General features: G+C 42.3%; 1 protein-coding gene across 1 annotated transcript in view; it reads left to right on the top strand.

Annotated features, from left to right (window-relative positions):
* The window catches only part of SNX25 (sorting nexin 25), a 148,839-nt gene that overhangs the window by 110,821 nt on the left and 16,484 nt on the right, over nucleotides 1-21,534 (top strand). Inside the window, exons 11-14 of the mRNA XM_014594848.3 lie at nucleotides 4,127-4,258; nucleotides 11,663-11,803; nucleotides 14,191-14,304; nucleotides 19,616-19,780. Coding sequence (XP_014450334.2) covers nucleotides 4,127-4,258; nucleotides 11,663-11,803; nucleotides 14,191-14,304; nucleotides 19,616-19,780 — 552 coding nt within the window. The remainder of the gene's footprint in view (nucleotides 1-4,126; nucleotides 4,259-11,662; nucleotides 11,804-14,190; nucleotides 14,305-19,615; nucleotides 19,781-21,534) is intronic.

The following is a 21,534-nucleotide window of genomic DNA, read 5'->3' as shown; positions in this document are numbered from 1 at the left end:
GTTCTTATGATATTTTTTAGCCCTAAATGGTGGATGTCTTGTGAAGTCAAGCTCTTCTTTCAAGAATTCTACAAACTTTAGCCAATTATTCTTAGAATGGCTACTCCTATAAATATTTCCCATGCAGGCAGCAGCTGAGAAGTAGGTATTCAAATCTAAATCCCCTTTCATTCTGCAATTTGAAAGGTTTAAACTTCAGGTTCCAGTTTTTGATCTATCACTGATTTTCTTTTTTTCTGAATGGTGAGCATGCATAATTCACACAAATCAATGGGAGCTGCAGTTGCTCAGCATCTCTGAAAATAAGGAATAGCAAAAATATAATTTGTGGGGTATTAACAGATTTATTTAAATTCCCTCCTCAATTTCATATTCAATTTGGATACTATTTTTAATTTGACAGATGTTTTCTCATTTGTTTAAATTCTTAAAATGTTGAAAGCAAATGAATCCACTAATGCTCTGAGAGGAAGAACTTTATATAAATGAAATGACAAAATGTGAAAGGGTAAGAAAACTAGTTATTTGACCTACTTTTAAAGTATTTGTAGTCTGTTGGGGAAAGCTCTGCATTAGATTACCTTTTTATTAAAATCTACCACTTGGTTCTTTATCTTCTTTTTCTGTTTCTGTGTAGATTCCGTTTACAATATGTGAACTCAGTAGGATTTGGGCCTCCAATTTAATTTCACCCAACATCCTAGCCCACATTGTCATATCCTCAATGACAGCTATGCAAACAAGGAGTAAAAAACATTAATTTCAGATCCATTAGGAACTGGAAGAAAGGATTGAGGGAGACGAATAATAATTTGTGTTTAAAAAAAAAAAAAAAGCAGCTTTTAATTCCAGTTTTCAATATTGCATATTAAAAGCAGCAGAGATTGCACAAAAATGTAATGCAAAGCGCTGCCTGGCAAATGTCATTTCAAGAACTAGAACCACTGCTATGCTAGGCAGTCTTACTCTTTGAGTATGTGTCAGTTATTGTATTCTGCAGTTGATGCCCAAATATCTTGTGTGCGAGTGCAGAATCTTATGGATAAATGTGTCAATATTATCTAAATGGGGGTTTTATACAGCCAGCTTTCTTTTTATTAGGTTACATGCAAACTAAAAAATTGCTCTTAGCTCTTGTTTTCATTTGGACATAAATATTTTCCAGGTGAGTCACATTTGGACCTCCATGCACCAGACCCAGTGACTGGAAAGTAAAACTTGTTACTTTTGTTTTCATTCCCTAAGCTGTGAAGCAGTGCAAAAATTAAACCTAAGGTTGGCATCCTGGATCTGATGTGTGGAGCTAAGGCTTCAGCAGTGTTTTGAGAAGGGGCTTTGCCTGTGCCATGCTGTGCTGCAGCTGAATGGCTGGGCAGCCAGGCTGGAAGGAGCTTTCCTGTGCCGCTTTGCAGCCGCTGACAGGGAGAAGCAGAAGTGGTGGGCGTAGTCAGGTCCTAATGCTAGCCTGCTAGGACTTGAACTGTGCCATTCTGTCCTGCCACCACAAAACGTTGCCACCTGCTGGAATAAATAATGTGAGGGAAATTCTGGTTTTGTTTTTTCTTAAATGATTTTCCTTTAAATGATATGAATTAGTAAGGGAAATAAAAAATTCTTAGACATTTAGAAATACAGCTGTGACAGGTACACGATCTGGGCCGACCTAAACAGGGCCCGCACACCTGTTCCTGGGGCAACTGCCTGCCTACTCACCTGCCATGCCTTGTTGTTAATTGATTAATTGGTGTTAATTAGCGGGAGGCTGCCCTTGTACTGCCCCGCTGCCAGGGAGCGCTGTCTGCAGCTCCGTTTCTTCCCCTACACCGCAGTCCCCACCTCGCCAATGGAATAGATGTTATGTCTCAATCTAATTATACACTGGCCCCCTCTTTTTGTTCTCTCTGGGCCTCCTCAGTCATGCTGCCCCCTCTCGGGGGCTCCCCAATAATGCCCCCTCCTCTGAGGCTCCTCGGCAGTGCTGCCCCCTTTCCGGGGCTCACCATGCCTGCACTGGGGCTTCTCAGTAACTGCCCCCTTCTCTGGGGCTTTCGCCCCCTCTCAGGGCGCTCCTCAATACTGCCACCCTCTCTCGGGGCCTTCTCTCTCACGCCGCCCCCTAGGGGTTCACCATGCCCTCACTGGCGCTGGGGTCCTCACACTCCACTGTGAGTCCCCTATGAGGCCTCCTCCAACCCCTGATAGCCTCTCCCAAACCACCGGTGTAACAAACAGCAACATAAACACAAGCCCTCTGGCTATAACTTAAATGGCAGCTGCTTGGCCCTAAGAACATTCAAGCCTACCCGGGGATTACTCCATCCCTCAGCAGTGCCAAACGCTGCTCCTGCAGTCAGGCTTCCCCTCTCTTCCACTTCCTCTTGGGCTGCTGGCGGGGAACTGCCTCTGGCCCCAGCCCCTAGGGTTTATAAAGGGAGCCAGGCCCTGCCCCTACTGGTCAGCTGACCTTCTCTGGTTGCCCTGGCAACCCACAGCTAGGCTCCTTATTCCCTGCTAGGGCTTCCTCCCTAGCAGTTTTCCCTCTTTGGGAGCAGGGCACCTCAGTGCTCCGTGACAACAGCTTTTGATGTTTTTATTAAGTATCTTAAAAACATAGAACGAGATTTTCAGGCAAAACATGCCTTAGAGTGGTATGGCCAATTTATTACTAACACCATTTCCTATGTAGCCTTAAATGTACAAAAAAGTAAACTGGACAGCTGTAAATGCTATGTAAAATATGCATGAATTCATATACTGGTTAGTTTATAGCTATGAGTATAGTGTATTTACTCGAGAGAATGAAATGTATTTCCTTGTTGATTTCAGTGGTATTATATTTTCAAGGTTCTTTGCCAATAGTCAGAAATATCTATGCAACTAAACCATTGTTATGTGATACATTGCACATCTTGACCAACTCACATCTGTTATGCCATTTCACTCTTAACAAAGCTTACTGTTTGGGCACATGCTCTTTTTTTTAGGAAAAAATACCTCTTTGTACTGGTGAACAGTGGCATTTAGCTTATACTTCTGGGCTTTATTTGGATATTCTTTGTCTTTTTAGCATTGCTATATGTTTTTGAAATGGAGTCAGTTTATTCTCTGAGCTCCACAACTGTTTACCTATAGTCAGGCTATAGCAGTCCATATGGATCCTTTATTGATGCTGATGTTTTCCATAATATCTCATTAATGTTCTTATTAGCTAAAATAAGGTGATCACAAAATGATCTATATACAGGTACTTGAAAATAGAGATGCCACCCCAAGAGGAAGATAGCTGTTCACAGAGAGCATTATATACCAGGAATTTAAATGACCCTTCATCTTAAAAGAACTCAAAAACTTGAATACATGGTAGTAGAATTGCTGTAGATGTGGATGCACTACAATTGGTGCAAATTGTACAAAAAGGACATACCCCACAAACTTGAGTTACCTTAAATACACAGAGTGTCTTGTTTTCTTGACTGCTTTAAGTGCACAATATTTTATACACATTCCCCAATTTTCTTAAAAACATGACACATGCAGTTTTCTGTCATTGCAAGACACAGCTTTGCTTGCTTTTAAGAGCTAACACATTGAAAAGAACTTTGACCTAGTCAGAAAGCCTTTTAAAATCTGTGTGCCTTTTTAAAAAAAAACAAACCCCAAAAACCACTAAAAGCCCAACAACAAATAATTCTAGTTTTTGTGGGATCTGCTACATTTTAGTTTTTTGCCCAACTGAGGGGCAAGTGTACTTGCAATGAACTTAAAATGTCCTTTGGAAAGGTTCCTGTCCTGAATACCACTTTAGCCTGGTGAGTAGTGAGTACGTTAGCCTGGTGAGATATTCAGCATGTATTTGAAACTCGGTTTCTCTTTTAGTACTGTGAATTGCTTTTTAAGTAATGCAGTGGATTCAGCCAACCTATTTCAGACTGCATAGATGGTACAGATCTGTGATTTTTAATGATTTACTCTAAGGAATCATTCCTCTCTCCCTCTCTGCCTTCCTCCCAGGCTTTACCCTCACCCTTTCCATATCCTGAATATTATCACCAAAGACACCCATGGCCATGTATATGTATCATAAACATTTTCTTACAGATCCTAACTGGTAGCTTTGCCTTGGCAGATTGTTTCCAGGTTGAAGGATGAAATCACTCTTATGGAGAGAGAGCACAGTGACCTTCAGCTACACATTGCAAGAACAGATTGGTGGTGTGAGAACCTTGGCATGTGGAAAGCTTTTATAAAGGCAGGAGAGGTATGGTTTTGCTTTTTCTTCTGGATTAGCTCCAGCTCATGGGGTAATGAAAAAAATGTAGTGGTTGCACTCATTTTTCAGTTTTTATTTTAAAAATCTCTCTTCCAGCTACAACCCCTTGCACATTCTTTTATATTTCTAGATCTTCAGATGTTTCTAGATCTTCATGTTGTTTGGTGTTGAAACAGCAGTACCTTTTTGAGTGAATTAAGGCACAGGTTCAAGTGATGTGGTGTCTAAGGAGCACTGTTGTTTTGTCACTGAGGACATCACATCTATGCCTTGTAATCATATGATACTAATGTACTGAGGCAGTGTTCTCTTACTGGCATGTACTGAAGACTTGCTATATTTCATATTATGATATGAGGTTTTAAAGGATTAATACACTCAGGCTCAAAAAGGAATTTCTGAATTTCATAGAGGTAATATGATTATTTTTATCTGTCCTGATGCAGATTCATGTGTTCCTCGGTTTATGACTTGGGCTACCCATCTTTGGCTGAAGAACTATAGACAGCATTACAGAATGTCTTTTTGCAGCTTGTATTATTCAAACACACATACTTGCTTCTTATCAGGGTACACAGAGAAAACTATACTGCATTAAATTGGCAACAAAAGGAGTGGGAAATATTGAAGTTGCAGTTCTTATGAGCATGTTTTATAGAATTATTCCAAATTTTCCAAGTTGGAAGAACATAAGAGTTCATAGGGTACATAAGATAACATCATTTTCTTCTCTGTAAACTAGGTTTATTGACTTTTTGGAGAGGGGAGCAAAAAATCCCCAACAACAAATCCCCCAAACCCTAGCTTCCATTGGCAGCTGCAGTCACAACTGCAATTGCACCAGCAGCACTGTGACAAATAGGGAAGAATTGGTGGGGGATGTAGAAGTGGATGGCAACTTGGGTGGCAGCAGCAGCCATGAGATGACTGAGTTCAGGATCCTGAAGAAAAGAGCAGCAGAGTAAAGACCCTGAACTTCAGAAAAGCGGACTTCAACTCACTCAGAGAACTGGTGGGCAGGATACCATGGGAGGCCTGTCTGAGTGGGAAAGGAGTCCTGGAGAGCTGGTTGCATTTTAAAGAAACCTTACTGAGGGTGCAGGAATGGACTATCCTGATGCACAGGAAGACTAGCAAGTAGAGGTGCATTGATACATCGGTCCCATATTGGATTGGCACCGATATAAGGAAAATTGACAGTATCGGCAATCAGCTTTTTTTGGCTGATGTGGCCAGTGATGTTGCCAATAAATGCCATGTGCATATCCGCAGCTGCAGCACAGCTTGCAGGCAGCTAGGAGCACAACCTGGCAGTGTGAAGAGCAGCCGGGTCTGGCTGGTAAATCCATTGTAAGGGAAAGGGCATGGGGGGCACAGATTGAGGTCCCAGTGGTGAGGGAGGGAGTGGGGCTGGGGCAGGTGCTCCATAGTCAGGGCAGGGTGCAGGACAGAGCTGTGAGTGGTTTGTCACTCACTTGTCAAGACTTCTGGGGATTTTAATCCAAGCCTTCAGCTACCTGAAGGATGGTTCAAAGAGGATGGAGCTAGACTGATTTCAGTGGTGGCAGATGACAGAACAAGGAGCAATGGTCTCAAGTTGCAGCAAGAGAAGTTTAGATTAGATATTAGGAAAAACTTTCTCACTAGGAAGGTAGTAAAGCATTGGGACTAGTTACCTAGAGAAGTGATGGAATCTCTATCCTTGGAGGTTTTTTTGCCCTGAGTAGACAAAGCCTTGGCTGGGATGATCTAGCTGTGGATGGTCCTGCTTTGAGCAGGGGGTTGGACTAGATGATCTCCTGATGATCCCTTCCAACCCTAACTTTCTACAGATCTAAGACAAATTGAAGTTGTCATTGCCTCTGTGCTCTGGATGCCCACCCACATCATTGTGCTGCTGTCCTGATACCACTGTCTTTGGAGACCTGAATATTTTGGTTGTTTTCCAGAAATTGAGAAGAGGGATTAGTGTAATTAGTAGGTGTATAAAAGCAATCTTATCTGAGAGAGGTTTGTCATAGCATTCCATACAACAATCTGAGCTGAATTCTCAGCTGGTCTAAACCGCTGCAGCTCCACAGCCAGGACCATCCTTTCTTGGTCTGTTGGTGCTTCATATTCTGGGGGAGAGACTTTTTCTCTGGTCTGAAATCAAAATGATCAGTTCTGGAGCATAGTCTTTATTTTTAAAAATATTGATTTCACAAAGAATTGTATTTATAAACCTAGAATATGGGGCGAATCTTATATGGGGTGAATTTTACTTCCTTTGTTTGTTTGAGCAGTCCCATTAGAATTGGTAAGACTAATAGTCTTGAGTTTGGTAAGTGGTACTTATTTTCCCTTGAGTTAAGAAGAATAAATGTTCTGTGCCAAAAAGCCTTTCATATATTCTTTATATGTTTCAAGGGGCTGGTGAAAGGCCTTCCCATTAGTCATGTCGTTATTAACTTACTCTTCAGGGCCATGCAGCTCTGAGTTTTACAGAGAACCAGTTGGAAGGGAGGGAATCTTTAGTGAGCCAATTAGTTCTTTTGGGGTAGTAACAAAACTAATGTTGTTGTTAATAAATCCTTCCCAATGGATGTCTAGACAGGTCTTGAATGTTTTCAGTTAAGATGATTCAACAGCCTTTTTGGTAGCCTGTTCTCTTACCAAGCTTTTATTATATTTTTGTCACTGTAGCCTGTGGTCAGAATTTATTTCGCAAAGTATCTAATAATAAATTGTTTTTGTCAACTTTAGAATATTTCTTCAGATGTTTGTAGATAATATGCTTCTCTCCTATAGATTTCAGCATATTGGTTTGCTGAACTCTTTCCCCATTTTCATTGTTCTCCTGGACTCCTTGCTAACATGGTTTTCTAAAATTGAAGCCAGAACTTCAGTTAAATCATATCCTTTCTTGTTGTCACCCTTTGAACTTTCTTTCCTGTTGGGAGAAAGATGTATCCTTTCCCCTTGTAGGCTAGCTGTATAATCAGATAGACTGTAAGTTCGAAAATAATAATTTATTGTGGTGTCCTGAGGCTGCAGATCACAGCCCAGGGAGGCGAATTAATCATCTAAAAGCGTCTAACGTGCTTGAGTTTTAAATACTGATTCAGTCCTTCTTACTATAGCTAGCAGTATCTAACTTGAAAGATGTATACAATCCAAACAACTCTGAACTTGAAGGTCTGTGATGTTATGTCAGGAAAAGAATTATAGAACTTACCACTGGGGCCTGTTTCTGAGAGCACCAATCATTCCCATCATTGTCTTTGTACTCTGTCCATTATGGAGGTATCTGAGCACTTCTTCCAAACTGCCAGATCCCAAGTGTACAGCAAGATCTAAAATATTACTAAAAAAGAAGCACCTTAGTTTGGTGAATTCCATTTCCTTAGCATGGTTTTTCCTAGCTTGTTGTAGGATTTGGAATTACCCAGGTTATATAATAAGGAAGTTACACTTACGTTTACAGTGAAAAGTCTGGCACCTAAATCATAATTACCTCTCTATCCATGCATGGTTCCATTCCAGGTGGGGGTGTAAATTCTCATGTATGCAGAGAATCCAGTGAAAGAGGTACTATCTCAGAGATTGCTTTTGGGATGAGTTTTACTAAATGTCCTCATTAATAACTTGGACTCGACAAGCATGGGTATACTGATAAAACTTGCTGATGAGGCAAAGTTGGGAGGCACTGGCATGGTGGAGCAAGATTGAGATATCAAGCAGGAGATGTTGGGTGATTTTAGAACTAGATTAATAGAAATTTAGATTAAAATCAGTAGTACAAAACATAAGGTCATATACTCTAAGGACCAAGTGCAAGAAGTTCTGCTATGATTTGACGTTAGAAATTATTGTGGAAAAAAAGACCAGAGTATAGGTTGATCATGAGCCATGAAAAAGACAAATGTGATTTTAGGATTGCATCAGTCCAGATATTTCCTCAAAGATTGGGAAATGTTAATATCACTGCACAGTTCCTGGTGAGACCTCATTTGTCCATGTGCAATTCTTGTCCCTCATGTTCAAGAAAGATCAACTCAAACTGCCATGGGTTCAGAGAGGGGCTATGAGAATGACCAGGGACACAAAAAGCTGACTGTACAAGTGAAATAAAGATCTTGGTTTCTTTTGCCTAGCAAAACAAAGGCTGAGATGGATTTGATGACCCCTCATTATAACTTTACAGACAGCAAAGAGGGAGAAGGAAGGATGAACCTCCAGGTAGAAAGAAATGCCGTTATTGCTAAAAGATGATATGGGTACAAGAACATATGGGCCACAAGAAACTTTAGCCTAGATAATTAGAAGGTGGTTTCTAACCATCACAGAAGTGAGATTCTGGTACAGGGGGCAAGAAAAAGTGGGATCAGATTATGCAGCTAGGTTTAGGTGGTATTTGATCAATTTATGAAAGGGATCATGTGAAGTGGTTGGCCGAGATAACAGGGGAGTGAACTCCCCAAAGGTCTCTTTCAGTCTGGCGTTCCTGTATATTTGCAAGGTAAGTCATTAGTTCAAAACAGTGAATGTGAAGTACTTTAAGCACTCAAAATGTCCCTTTTTCTGAAAAAAGAGAAGTTTCATGGAGTCCTGATAGGAAGGTCAGAGGCAGAAGCTGCTTTCTAACCTATTGAGCTGAGTAGAAGCTGCTTTCTTAGGTTTAAAATGCAGTGTAAAATCAGATAATTCTTCTGATATTTCCTTTTGTTTGTGTATTCTTATATCTGTGGATCTCAACATATGGGTGCAGATTTCTTATGTTTGCATTTGTTTTTTATAGTAAAACCCATAGTTTTTTATAAATTACTACTGTCTCTGGTAAGTGTGATTTCAGAGTCTTTTACCATACAGACAGGCCTCTTCCAAGGAAGAGGGGATCTATTGTTTCTGAGCACAAGGGTGGATTTGCACTGGACAAGGGTGTGATTCTTCTAGCTGGCAAAATCCCCTCTGCTAAAAGCTGGCAAGACCTAGATGAGATGGCCAAGGCAAATGCAGCATTGATCAAGGAGATGACCTTTGGAGCATCTCAGTCTGTTTTCAGTGGCCAAGTAGCAAATGTCAGAGTGGGATTTGGAGCTAAAGGGTACCCTGAAGGTTTGAGAGCACCTGTGTCATGCTTCTTAAGCTGCTTTACCTGTGTGAGAGCTTCATCTTTTGGAGAATATGTAATACAGGATAATCGCTCATTGTCCTACCTCAGACTGAGCCCTTCCGTCTTTCATCACTGAACCTCTAAAAGTGCCTGTGAGAGAACGGGTTTACTGTTAGCTTGAAGAGTGATACATGTTGTGGTAGGGCAAGGAAGGAAGTCTTAGACTCTCACAGAAAATGGCCCTCCTATCCATGAGCAACTGGTGTCTCCTGAATCTGGGAGGGCACCCAGAGAAGCCGCTGATGGCAGCGGCCTTGTCAGGGGGGCACCAGCCCTGCTGACAGCATCAGTGTCAGCCATCGGGGGGGCACGTGCACCCCCTAGGAGTCGCCTGTTACTTGCATTCCCTCTTACTTGCACCAAGGGAGTTCCAGTTCAACGAACTCTCCTGGTCTCATCTGTGACAGTGTGGTGTGAGGAAACAGGCTGTCTTTCAGGTAGCTGTGTTCAAAACCACGCAAGATCTTAGAAGTTAAAACCAGCCTCTTGAGTTCTCTCTGGATGCTTATTGAGATATTGCGAGCTACTGTTAGATATTTGTCTCATAGACATTCTACACAAAGATGAGTTTCCCAAGAATCGTGTGTGCACCCAAGGAAGAGGCATTACAAACAATATTTTCCTAGTGTGATTTAGATGAAGATTTATATCTATTTTAACGATATGCCATTTACAGTCCTGGCATAGTAACTGTGGGACCTGCCTGCCATTAACATTTATAAAATTTGACATACTTTTGCAGCTCTCCCAGGAGATGTCATCAAATGAATGTTATAGTTCTTACTGACCTTAATTGGGTTAGTTAAAAGATACCTTCTTAGCAATTAAAATTGCTTGAAAAGCCAAAAAAACCTCTTCTATTTATATTGTATATAAAAGTTCCTTCAGTCTCTGAGAGGATGTGCTATAATTACCTTTTAACCTGTTCCCTATTCATACACTAGCTAAGGTAACCATTTTGCTGTGTTCTTTTATTTTTATATAGATGTACTGAATGTTATCGCCATGGAAAGGCAAAGCATATAGTTTTCACAATACCAACCAGACCTCCAAATTCAGGCATTAATTTATATTTGATCTGGTGTGGCATATCAGTACCATACATTTTAAATAGTGATTTCATTAAAGGCTTCTACATGGGAGCTACTTAACGTATACTTAGTGAGATAAAGGCAAGATAACATAGGTGTACTTTTTAAAAACTTATTAAAAACAAAGAAAACGGTTGGTTAGGAGAGGGAATGTGGCATCTTGGTTGATGCAAGTGAATTAGAGCTAAAAATCTTAATTCTGTTTCTAGCATTGCTGCCAATCTTCTCCATTTGCTTGAGAGAGTTCATTTAAAGCCCTTTCTTTCTCCATCTGTAAAATGCAGATGATAATACATATTCTGTGGGGCCGTTGTATTGTCTCAATTCCTCATAGGTGCATAGGATATGAGCATTCTAGTAGTAGGCAGCAATCGCTCTGCACGCATGCAGAGCTCAAAAAGGAAAGGTGAACAGAAGTTAGCACATGGCAGCATTCACCTAGCACAGTCAACGGTATAGACGTTGCTGTGGCTTGTGTGTGTGTGTGTGTGTATGTCTCAAGGTGTAGGGCAAGCTGAGATAGAGTAGTAGTTAAAATATGAAGAACAAGAAACTAATTAAGAAAAATCTAGGAAAAAGTTAAGTGTTGGTAAGGAATAAGAAAAGGCAATTGGATTTTTTTGAGCTGGAATTGAGCCTGAATGGAGAGTCTAGTTATTGGAACACTACGACAGTGGATCCCTGCAGTGACTTAAATGACAGTAAGATGCTCAGAAAAAAGGTGGTGCAAAAGTCGAAACCTATTTAGTAAAAAGTGGAAAGTTATATGTCACCATAGAGACAGAGAGAGAAAGAGAGCAATTGCACATGAAAGCTGAATCAAATACTGAAGAACTTAAGTAACAAACGGATACATCTGTCTTAAGAAGAGATGTAAAATGGATTCTGCTAATGACAGGTGGTATCACAAGGCTGTTGACAAAGACAAAAAAAAAATGGTGGTTAACAGAGACATTTGAGGGCCGACCCACAATATCCCGGATTAGGTTTAGTCCAGTGAAGCATAGCTTGGTATGAGACCTCTAAACTTCAGTGGAGAGCATTAAACTGTGGTGATGATCATAAATTTACATGCCAGTTGTATGCAGGTTAAATGTTTCACTACTTACTTTTTTAGTAATTCGTATGTTCCTTCTCTCATCCAAGGTTGTAGAAGAGAATGGGGAGCAAGTGCCCTGCTACTCTGTCATGGTGAGTTTACAAGAAGTTGGTGGAGCTGAAGCTAAGAACTGGACTGTTCCCAGGAAGCTCAGCGAGTTTCAAAATCTACACCGGAAACTCAGTGAGGTATGAAAAAGTCTGTCAGAAGTGGATTTGTCCTACTAAAATGCTAGGATTTTCCCAAATGTGGAAGAAGAACAGTACTTTAAAAAAAAAAAAGTTACCATTGCCACCTTTAACTTGAAAAATAGAGATCTTGACTTAAATGATGAAACTTTATTACAAAGTAAAACTGTTTCTGTTAATGAGCAAGAGTAATATTAAAAGGTGGATGGAAATGGGTTTATAAGCCTTGGATGCTGGTGAGATTATTAGGTTCTTGATGAACAAGTTTATCTTGATACACGGGTGCAATAAGAGTAGGACTTGGAAGAGATGGTTGTGTAAGAGGTGATACAGGAAATAATAGAACACGATTAGTTTTCTGAAATGGCAATGCATACAGGCTGAAATTTTGGGATGGGAGGATAGATGGCAGGCAGTGCTTAAAAGGAAGTCTGAAGTCATGGACATTTATAGTGCCAAAAGTTCTGTAGCACTTTACAGTGCTACCGAAGTGTACTATTATCAGGGAGGTACATTTGTCTAGAGCTCCCTGGCTGGCATATTACAAATTTGCTCTGAAATTGTGCTTTCCAGCCAGGGGGCAATGGAGGATTGCTCCTCTGCTCCTTCAGCCCCAAGGGACCCTGTCAGTAATTGGCGGGCAGCAGATTAGTTTCCCTGGCAGGCTACCATGAAAACAGCCACTCTCCCTTCACCCCCTTCCACCCTCCCCCAGCCTCTTGGAGTGGGTGGAGGAGAGCAGATCAATTTTGCTGGGTGTGAGAGCATGGCATTGCCAAGTTATTCCATTTGAAGTGAGGATTATCTCCTAACACCTCCTATTTTGAATAGGTTACTACATTCCAATGATTTGCAACTGTTGCAGGTGAACACGTGATACCACCCTTAGTGGGTAGTTATGGACTGTAGCATGTGACTGTACAGACATTATGTGTGGTCATGGGTAGATCAAGGATTTTTTGAAGGGGGGTTGGGAATAGCAATAGGCACTGCATGGATGGCTGCATCCCAGCTTCTTCACCCCAGGCAGGCAGACTGCTTTGTAGGACCAGCAGCAGGAACTTTCTTTTAAGTATCCAAATTAGGTAAGTCCCCTGTCTCCTTCCCCAGCTGTCAGCATCCCTTCACTTCCCTTCTGTTTTCAGCATCATGTCCCCTCTTCTTCCATTCGCCCCTTCCTCTACCCAGGATGACTGCCACTGTCCTGGGTTGTTGTGGGAATGGGGATCCTGATTCCCCAGCTCAGCAGGGAAGGCAGCGGAGACAGCAGGTGGAATCCTTCTTTCTGCCCAGTCCCCCCACATGCTGCTGTCCCCTGCTGAGCCTGAACTCAGAGGCTCTGAAGTCCCTCCCCACCACAACTTTCTCAAACCACAACTCTCCCAGTTCATTTCATATCAGGCTCAGAACAAGACAGCAGGAGACAAGTTTAGCTATGCTTGTTCCCAGGCTGGCAGGGAACACCCCAGGAACCAGGCAGAGAGAAGGAAGCTCCCACTGCTGTTGCTGTGGCCACTATTCCCAGCCAGAGCAGTCAGGAGCAGCTCTAGAACACCTCCTCCCTGACCCGCCTGTGCCCACAACAGCAAGAACAGCAGTAGCAGGGCAGCTGTGCTGTTGGGGATAGAGGGGAAGGGGTGGGTGGGTGGGTGCCAAGAATTTGAGATGGAGGGATGGGATTTTTACTGAATTTTGGATTTTAAAAATCTTCACTGTTGCTTCTAGTGTAGTCCAAAAGTGGGGGGAGGTATCCAAGGCACTACATCCCTTTTGGATCCGCTCCTGCATGTGGTGCTACAAAACGTAGGTGGTGTTTCTGCCTTTTATGCCAGCTGACTTGGGCCCTTGATGTCATAGTTGACTTTTGTGTTTATGGTCCATGACTTACGGACGTTGTTTGTAGCAAGGAAGGGCTTCTGCCTAGGTCTCTCTTTCCTCTTGTGTGTCTGCTTAATCTCTTGTCCTGTTTCTTGCAACTCCTCTGTCTGCTCTAACTGAACTAACCCAATATCCTAATCGTTTGTATTCTGCACTGCCATATAAGACCCTGGCTTGAATGCCAGGTTTGGTCTCTCACTCGCAAAGGAAAGAGAAGCTTGCGAGAGAGCACTTGGGGAAAGAAAGTGGTTCATCTTACTTTGCAGCACTCCTTTGTCTGAATTTGGGATTGGTAGTTAGGGGACTCCACAACATTTGCCATGTCAGCTCTGGGTGGGTAAGGGAAAGAATTCCTCAGGGCACCCAGAGGAATGGGAAAGAGAGAGGTAAATTAGATGGAGTTCTTTCATTTTTATTTTGATCCAAAACCATGTCTGCATGTTGTCTATACATGTGTATTTAAATTGAGATGGAAAAATATAACATTCTTTGTCTTTTCTCCTGCCTAGTGTTTTCCTTCATTAAAGAAAGTTCAGTTGCCTTCTCTCAGCAAACTGCCCTTCAAGTCTGTAGATCAGAAATTTATGGAGAAGTCCAAGAACCAGTTAAATAACTTTCTACAGGTAAGAAACAGACTGTGTGCACTCCTGAAGAGAGGAAAACTCTTATTAATGATCGGAGTTTCAAAGCAATTTATGGTTGCCCTTATTTTATGCTGCTGGGACCTGGAATACAAAGTAGCTTGTAAATTGAGCAGAACTTAACTCCACCCTCCAATGTTAGGGGAAAAAATCTTATTTCTTTATCACTCTCATGCAAACCCTGGAAAATCCTGTTGCAGTCACTGCTCTCCTTTCATCTCCCTCCCTGGGGTTACCAGAAAACCCGCATGCATCATCCTTCTTGGACTCTTTCTACAAATCTGCACTTCACGGTATTTCCTCTGAGAGCATTTGGGGTGGTGTCACACGTTCAACTTAACACTTACTAAATTCAGTTAAAATGTGAGCAGATGCACTTATCAAGCACCTTAATGTGTGTTAAATGCCCCCATGGCATTGCAAAGTTATTCCATTTGAAGTGAGGGTAATCTCCAAACACTTCCTTATTTTAATAGGTTACTACATTCCAGTTAGTTGCAACTGTTGCAAGTGAGCATATGACACCACCCCGAGTGGATTGTTATGGAGTCCTTTTACCAAGTGGATCTCTGGGTTTGAGGTACTGTTGGAACCGTTCCTGTTTCACATGAATAGGAGCCTGCAAAGAGGGTCAGTGAGAGTGCAGGAAATTGGCATTTTCAATGTACTGATGACACCCAGCTGTATATCTCTCTTCGTCTGATTTGAATGATGAAGTTCAAGGCCTTAGCTGTTGTCTAAGCTAGGCATGGAGAAGAGTGGGGTAGGAACTCAACACAGAGAAAGCAGAGGAGATGATAGGAAAGCAGTCTGAAAAAATGGTGAAGGATGCATCAGAATTGTTAAGGAGGTAGATTTGTCATTAGTTACAAGGAGTCAAAACATATCGGTGTTTTTTGGACCACGGCTGCTGTTAGTTGATCATATCTCATACCTCAGCTGACCCAGACAGCATTTAGCTATCTTCATCAGATTAAGAAATGGTGATCTAGTTACTTTTGCCACTCCAGAGTTAGATTATTGTAGCGTGTCCTATATGTTTCCATACCTTAAAACCATGCATCAGCTGAAGTTGGGGTTGGGTACAGCAGTTCACATATTAATTAGCATTTTTGGCTGGCAGCACATGACACCTGTGCGATTGGAACTGTGCTGGCTGCCTGCACCTCTCTGCGTGAGGTTTAAAGTGCTGGCTTATGACCTATAAATCTAAAATCATAGAGAAATAGGGCTGGAAGGGATCTCCAGAGGTCATCCAGTCTAACTCCCTGCCTGAGGTAGGATCATCCCTATCCAAACCATTTTATACAATCCATAATCTAAACTCTACATACAACTGCCATCAACCTTGACACAACACAGGCTTAACACCCTAACCTGCCACAGGTAAAGCAGGAAAACGATAGCAACTAACATCCTGCTTCTATGAAATGTTGTCGATTATATGCTCAAGAGGTCCTGGGTAGAAAAAAGCCCTAAGTGACTTTGGACCAGTGCTGCCTGACTCTTTTCAGGTACCATATTGCCACTACTGAAGTCAACAGCAAGACTCAAATTGGGATCCTTCCTCTGTCATTGAGAGAGAGATAAGTGGTCTGGCAAGGCATTTTCACTGTGAGGATTTTAGAACTTGTTCCTTGCTTTGTCCAAAATAGCCCAAATACATCAAAAGGCCCCTGTTTGAGAAGGTTTCCAGAGAGGTTGGGGTGTGCTTCCTGAATAATGAAGGGGTAGTTGGCCAGCTGCCTGACATGGCTGAATTCTGTGGAACTGATATATTTTACTTCTGACATATTTAAAATTAGTTGCATTGATCATGTGATTAATGAAGTTAGAGCAGGGCCAGGCAAAATATGGCCCACGGGCCAGATTTGGCCTACCAAGAACTTTCATCTGGCCCACGGTGCCCACCAGCAAATTGTGCCCTGCCCAGCCCTTCCACCCACAAGGATGGGAACAAGGCGCCTACATGTACACACAGCCCCAAAGTACCCGGTTGCTTTGCTCCCACCCTCGTGGGCAGAAGGTCCCGACTGGCCAGCATGCAGCTTTCACGTGGGGTTGTTGCTGCCACTGCTGCCGCTGTCTCTGACACTGCTGCAGCCCCGGGGACCTGCTCCACTTTCCTAGTCTCCTGCTGGCTCTGGGCAGCAGGTAGGAAAGTGGCAGGGGCATGGCTGCAGCTGAGTGGGAGTGCCGAGTGCAGGGTTGGGGCTGGGGCTGGTGGCAGTGTGGAGCTCAGTTGGGCAGCATGTGGGTGTGAGGGAAGGTCGGAGGTGTGGGGACCCCCCAACACTGCCCCCACACTCTTCCCCCATGGTGCGTAGCCCCAGCAAGTGGTGGCAGCAGCAACAGGTGGGGCGCTCAGGTACAGGTGCCTGGTAGGGTGTGGCTCTGGCCAGTGCTGCACATTGCAGCAAGAGGCGTAACCACTGTCAGGCCGTCTGTATCGCTGGCATTCCCTGCCACTCGCATGCAGCACCTGCGGTCACACAGCATGGGAGGGAAGCCCCATGGGCTGGATCTGGCTGCCTTCCCTGCTGGGGCTGCACAGCACCGGAGAGAAGCCTCTGGCACTGGAGCTGGCTGGCTTCTGAGCCCCACAGGGGAAGGCTCTTGGGGCTAACTTCCCCTGCAGCGCAGCCTCAGTGGGGAAGGCAGCTGGCTCCAGTGCCTGAGGCTTCTCTTTGGTGCTGTGCAGTCCTGGCAGGCAAGGCAGCTGGCTTCCGCATGTGGGACTTTCCTCCCGTGCTGTGTGAGTGCAGGGGCTATATGCGATTGGAATGGAGCACTGGCGATACAGACAGCCCAGTGGAGGTTGTGCCCCTCGTTGAGATGTGCAGCACTGGCCGGAGCTGCACCCCACTGGGCATCTGAGCCCTGAGTGCCCTGCCTGCTGCTGTGCCGTGCCATGCCATGGGGGTATGTGGGCAGGTCCCCACATCCCTCACACCCTGCCCCCACAACCCTCCACATATACATCCCCCCCAGCATACCTTATGTCCCCCCACACACAACCACACACCCCCATACACACCCATAACACACACACCATACACACCCCATCATATACCCCTCCCCACAGTAAACAAAACTAAGAATTTATTTTTTTAGTTATGCAATCACCTCTATATACACTATGCAAACACAAATCATGGCAAAAATATTTTTTGCAATAAAATTAAAATGTTATAGTAGGTGTTTGACTTTTAGTGTCTGATTTGGTTTTCTTCTGGTCCTAAGATGGTACCCCCCAGGAGTATTTCTGGGGGGTAAAGGGAGGGGCTTCCGGTGACAAAGGTCAGGGTTTGGGGGGTGGGACAGCTGTCAAGGGATGGGGCTACCCATGCGGCTCTGACAGCTCACCAAACCTCATTAAGCGACCCTTCAATTGCCCGCCCCTGTGTTAGCCTACAATAAGCATTTCCATTGTTACAAATTAAATAAAAGATACTTTTAGGTAACACAGCTTTTAGAAGTGGCTGTAATTTTATTTCACAAGGTGAAATTGTATTTGTCCTCGGGTAGCAGCAAACAAAAGATGTTACTCCATGCAGAGGTAAATTACAAGTCCTCAGGGCCCACCTATGTTTACATTGGTTTTGTTTAAAAGTATGCTATTTAACGATTAAAAATGCTGTGGTAGAATTCAGAGTTTGAGTAGAAGGCCGCTTGTGAGTCAGGACAATTACATCAGTACATTCATTTGTATGAAAAATATGTTCTTGGACCTTAGAGTAACAATCCTAGCTTTTGCTCGGTTTTCCAGTAGCTTTTTAATACAATCAGTTGTTGTAAAATGGAAAGGTTTATTTCCCTCCAGAGGTAAAATAATTGCATGTTTATAATCTTTGAAAAGTAGAATATTGCTGAACTGGAGATGAGCACTATTAAAATTTAATGCAAACTCTCTCTCCCTTTTTGAAATGATGATCAGATTTCAGACCTTCAGTGTTTGCCTTTTCATTGCTCTGTCTAAAGGCATCATTAAAAAGTAGCAGGGGTGTTTTGAAATATGACTGTAATTGCAAATCTTACTGCATTTTCTTTAGATGTTGTCACTGCCCTGATAAATACTTGAGTTTTTAATACTGAACTTCTGTTTTTTCCTTCCTACCCTTTCTGTATCTTCTGTGCTGGAATAGTCTAGCTACCCATCACTCTCTATTGCTTGTGTCCAAATGCCCTGTCTTCCACCCTTGTAAACTTTTGGTGCACACCACTCTGCTTCACAAGAACATTTCTTCTCTCAGCCTATTCTGCTCTTCTGCTTATCATTCCTGCTGCAGACTCCCTCTTCTCATACTCACATCCCATGCAAGGAGCCAATTCTTTACAGGTTTCCCTGCAGACTGATTTAATTAGGTAGAAAAACAAGGCAGTCAGGCTTCTCCAAATTAATTTTTCTACTGCAAAATAAAATGGATACGGCAGCCTGGCTGCAGGCAAGAGTTTAGCAGGTGGGGAATTACAGTAGTGCTTGCTAAGGGAATGACTTGTTGGTAAGAGTCTAAGAAGGTCAAGGGACACACACAGCTCTCCAAAAATAAGCTATTTGTCAGAATTTTACTTTAAATGTGATTATGCTCAGAACAGTGATCATGTAAAAATAGCTCCTTCTTACTCAATCAGCATGTGCTGTGTGTAGGAGCCCAGAAAGCAGTGCAAGAGCGAGATGGATTCTATTCTAGGTCATGCATTGTTACCAGAATTGTCAATCAAGAACCTAGTTCTCCTCACATGTATGTTGGCCTAACTCGATAGTAAATCCATTGCAACTGTAAGTCTGTTACTAGTGTAAGTGGGGGAAGTTCTGTCTCTGTGGGCTTTTCTTTCTTTACTTGTGGGGATGTACAAGCTGGGGAAAAATCATTTTAACTGTCACATCTCAAATTTGAACTTCTGGCATATAGGTTTTTAGAAAACGTCCATCTAGTGGCAAATTAGTGTGGTCTGTCAATGACTGAGAGAATGAATTTAGAGCCCTGCAATGTCATCTCAGTTTTACATTTTAATTAAAAACATTTTCAAACAAATTATCTACAAACTTATCTACCTAGTGTAAGAATACTATCTATTTTGAAGAGAATTTTATCATGTAAAAATGCTATTAATTTGGAAAAATTACAGTTTCAGTAAGATGTGTTAGCATTGATGCAAAGCATTAGCTTTTTCTCATTATGCATCTCAGGAGTGTATTCATCACTTATTCTGGACAGGCTAACTCACCTTATTGCTTAAATCATGTTTAATTGCTATGTTTTGAATAATCTGTATTTTTTTTCTTCCATAGAAACTTCTTTCCGATGAAAGATTATGTCAGAGTGAAGCACTTTATGCCTTTTTGAGTCCTTCCCCCGAGCACCTCAAGGTTATTGATGTGCAGGGAAAGAAATCTTCCTTTTCACTCTCATCATTTCTTGAGAGATTTCCTGGTGATTTGTTTTCTCATCAAGAGGTGAGTTGTAGCAAAGTAATCTTCCTAGATTTAATAATCTGTCCAGAATAAGCAGGACATGTCATTAATATAGTCTATTTGATTGACAGTTAATATTGGAAGATGTTGCTTAATTTACTCTAATCATACCAGGGATAAGAGATGAGAGTGCTCTACTAAGTTTGAAGTAATTTACGAATAAACATGTTTTTGTACCTGTGGGCAAATCTTTAATATAGAAAGTCGTATAAATTGCATATTTTAAGTTAATGAAATCTCATCAGTCTGAGACCTTTTCTTGCTAGCAAGGCTTCAGACACAGAGACCTTATTTATTGGGGGCAACTCTGCTGTCATCTGCGTTTGAAAGGCAAAATCAATTACTCTTCATGCAGGACTTAGCAGTGAATTCCATCAGGAGGAAGAAAATCACTTAAACCATTTCAGATGCTGCAGGGCCAGTTCAGTGAAAGGTTTCATCATTTTATTTAATAGAGATGATTTTTGATGAAGTGAAACATCTCTGCAAATCTGTATATCAACTGTTTTCCCGTTTTCTTTCTTTATAACTGGCCATCATGGTTTTGACTCTCGTGGTTCCCTGATATGCTGTTCAATTTCATCACCTGTAGTTTCCTCCTTCTGTCACCCATATAGTCTTCCCAAACCAATGGGATGCAGTATACCTCTGAAATAAAGGATTTTCAGACCCAAGATCAAGCAAATAAGATGTAGCATCCTTTTTGTAAAATTGTTCTGCTCCCACTTCCAGGACTGCAGTAACCCTCATTTCTCAAATGTCTGAACTGCAAGGAGGCACTGGTTGGTGGATCTACAGTGGCAGTCACCTGCCTTGTGCTCTTTTAACTTGTCCTCATGCATATCCCCTACCTCTTAATATGTGAAAATGTGAAGGGTGTCCTCAAATAATTGCCTCTGCAACATGCAAAGGATGCAGATCACCACTTCTGTTTAATGGGCTCTTCAAATCTTGCCTTCATGCAAAAAATTATATTAGTTCTTCTGTGTCTGAGGCCCTGTATGGCTCTGAAAGAAGGTTCTTTAACTTGGAGATGTCCTGAGATGCCAGTGCCATATTCTCTGTGCTTCTGAGGTGCATCTACAGTACTTCTCAATCCAGAATGAAATCTCCATGGAGATGAAAGGGGATGAAGAAACCAAGCCAATTCCTTCAAAAGTGAATGAAGATAGTGCTGCCTGAAGCTAGTCCTTGCAGAACTAAAGTGCTGAGGAAGACCTTCAGCTTTTTGAGAACCTTCTCAATCACTGTCTTCCTAATAAGTTCAAAGTGTTATTCAAGGCAAAGGAAATTTGCAAAAAAGTAGGATCATGTTTCTTCAGAGATGTGTAGAGTTTGCTTCATTCAGAAGAATCTGAGATTTCTAAGAGTCCCTCTGATATTAAATTTCACAAAGAAATCAAAGCTGTTGTGCACATGATATATGTCCTGGAGATATCCAGATGACTAGCTCCATTTAAGTTTCTAGTACCCTATGATTTTATCTATCATGGGGGAAATTTAGGAAGAGAGAGGACCATTACCACTCTCTAAGGTGCAAGCCAGTTCCCAGTAGGAAACTTCAGTGAGAGTTGGCTTGAGCCCTAGATGAGAGTAAGCCTGCAGAAATTCTGCTGGTCCTTCCCACTATCTAGGAAAGGAGGCAGCAATGTTTTGGAGCAGAATGGGTGCTTTAACAGAACTTAGTTCTGAGTGTGGACTTTTGCCAACCCAGTCTATGTTGCTGCAGCTTCATT

The sequence above is a fragment of the Alligator mississippiensis genome, chromosome 2, assembly GCF_030867095.1.
Source record: "Alligator mississippiensis isolate rAllMis1 chromosome 2, rAllMis1, whole genome shotgun sequence".
Lineage (NCBI taxonomy): Eukaryota > Metazoa > Chordata > Crocodylia > Alligatoridae > Alligator > Alligator mississippiensis.
Note: the sequence above shows the minus strand (reverse complement) of the source record. Positions and strands in the feature narration are given on the sequence as shown.